Source organism: Ciona intestinalis, chromosome 12, assembly GCF_000224145.3.
Source record: "Ciona intestinalis chromosome 12, KH, whole genome shotgun sequence".
NCBI classification, from domain to species: Eukaryota; Metazoa; Chordata; class Ascidiacea; order Phlebobranchia; family Cionidae; genus Ciona; species Ciona intestinalis.
In genome coordinates, this window is record NC_020177.2 from 5,242,916 (window position 1) to 5,243,650 (window position 735).

A 735-nucleotide genomic window follows, 5' to 3' on the forward strand; every position below is an offset into this window, starting at 1 on the left:
GACTTGTTTGNTGGTGTGACTCATGAATATTTATATCAGCCACCCAATGTAAACCAACCGCTCCTTTTTATTCTCTTTAATCCCATATTTCAATAAACATTCTGATCATATTTCTATCAATATCTCACATAAAATGGCCGTCATGATTTTTGAATTTTTAATAAAACCTAAGGTAACGTTTGTCATGTGTAAAATACATTTAAACATAGGGAACCTCATTGATTAGTGTGGTGAATGCAATACACTTTGGCCCTGCTTGTTTGTATAGACACCTAACAACAGGGTAAAATCTGGGGTGACATTGTTAAAATGCAGTTACTTACACTCATAGTTGTCAAACATAGGAAACCTCATTGATGAATGTGGTGATTGGTGAATGCAATATACTAATGAACTGTTCAGTTACAATTCATACTTTTTATTCAAAGCGTGTTTTATTCTATGTTAAGTTACACAGCGTGTGTTGATAGCCATTGGCACATTCCTTGTCTTTCGCATTGTAGCATTCATGTGTTTTGCGAGGTGTCATTTAGTGGTTGATTGCGTAATTTTACAAATTCTTTTACTTGAGAGTAAATCAGTTGATTGTGGGTGAATACATAAGTGGTCATACATTTATACAAACATGGAAAGCTATATTACAATGCTAATTGATTCCTTGCAGTAATCAACCATATTTATCCCAAAATTATTTGCAGATCCTTACAACCAGAACTTAGCCATGACACTTGCCGC

The 735-nt window shown here is 34.3% G+C and overlaps 1 protein-coding gene across 1 annotated transcript in view; it reads left to right on the forward strand.

Annotated features, from left to right (window-relative positions):
• Window positions 1-735, forward strand: part of LOC778675 (mitogen-activated protein kinase kinase kinase 11) — a gene marked incomplete in the record, with an annotated part of 15,010 nt that overhangs the window by 8,929 nt on the left and 5,346 nt on the right. Inside the window, 1 exon segment of the mRNA XM_018814384.1 lies at window positions 699-715. Coding sequence (XP_018669929.1) covers window positions 699-715 — 17 coding nt within the window.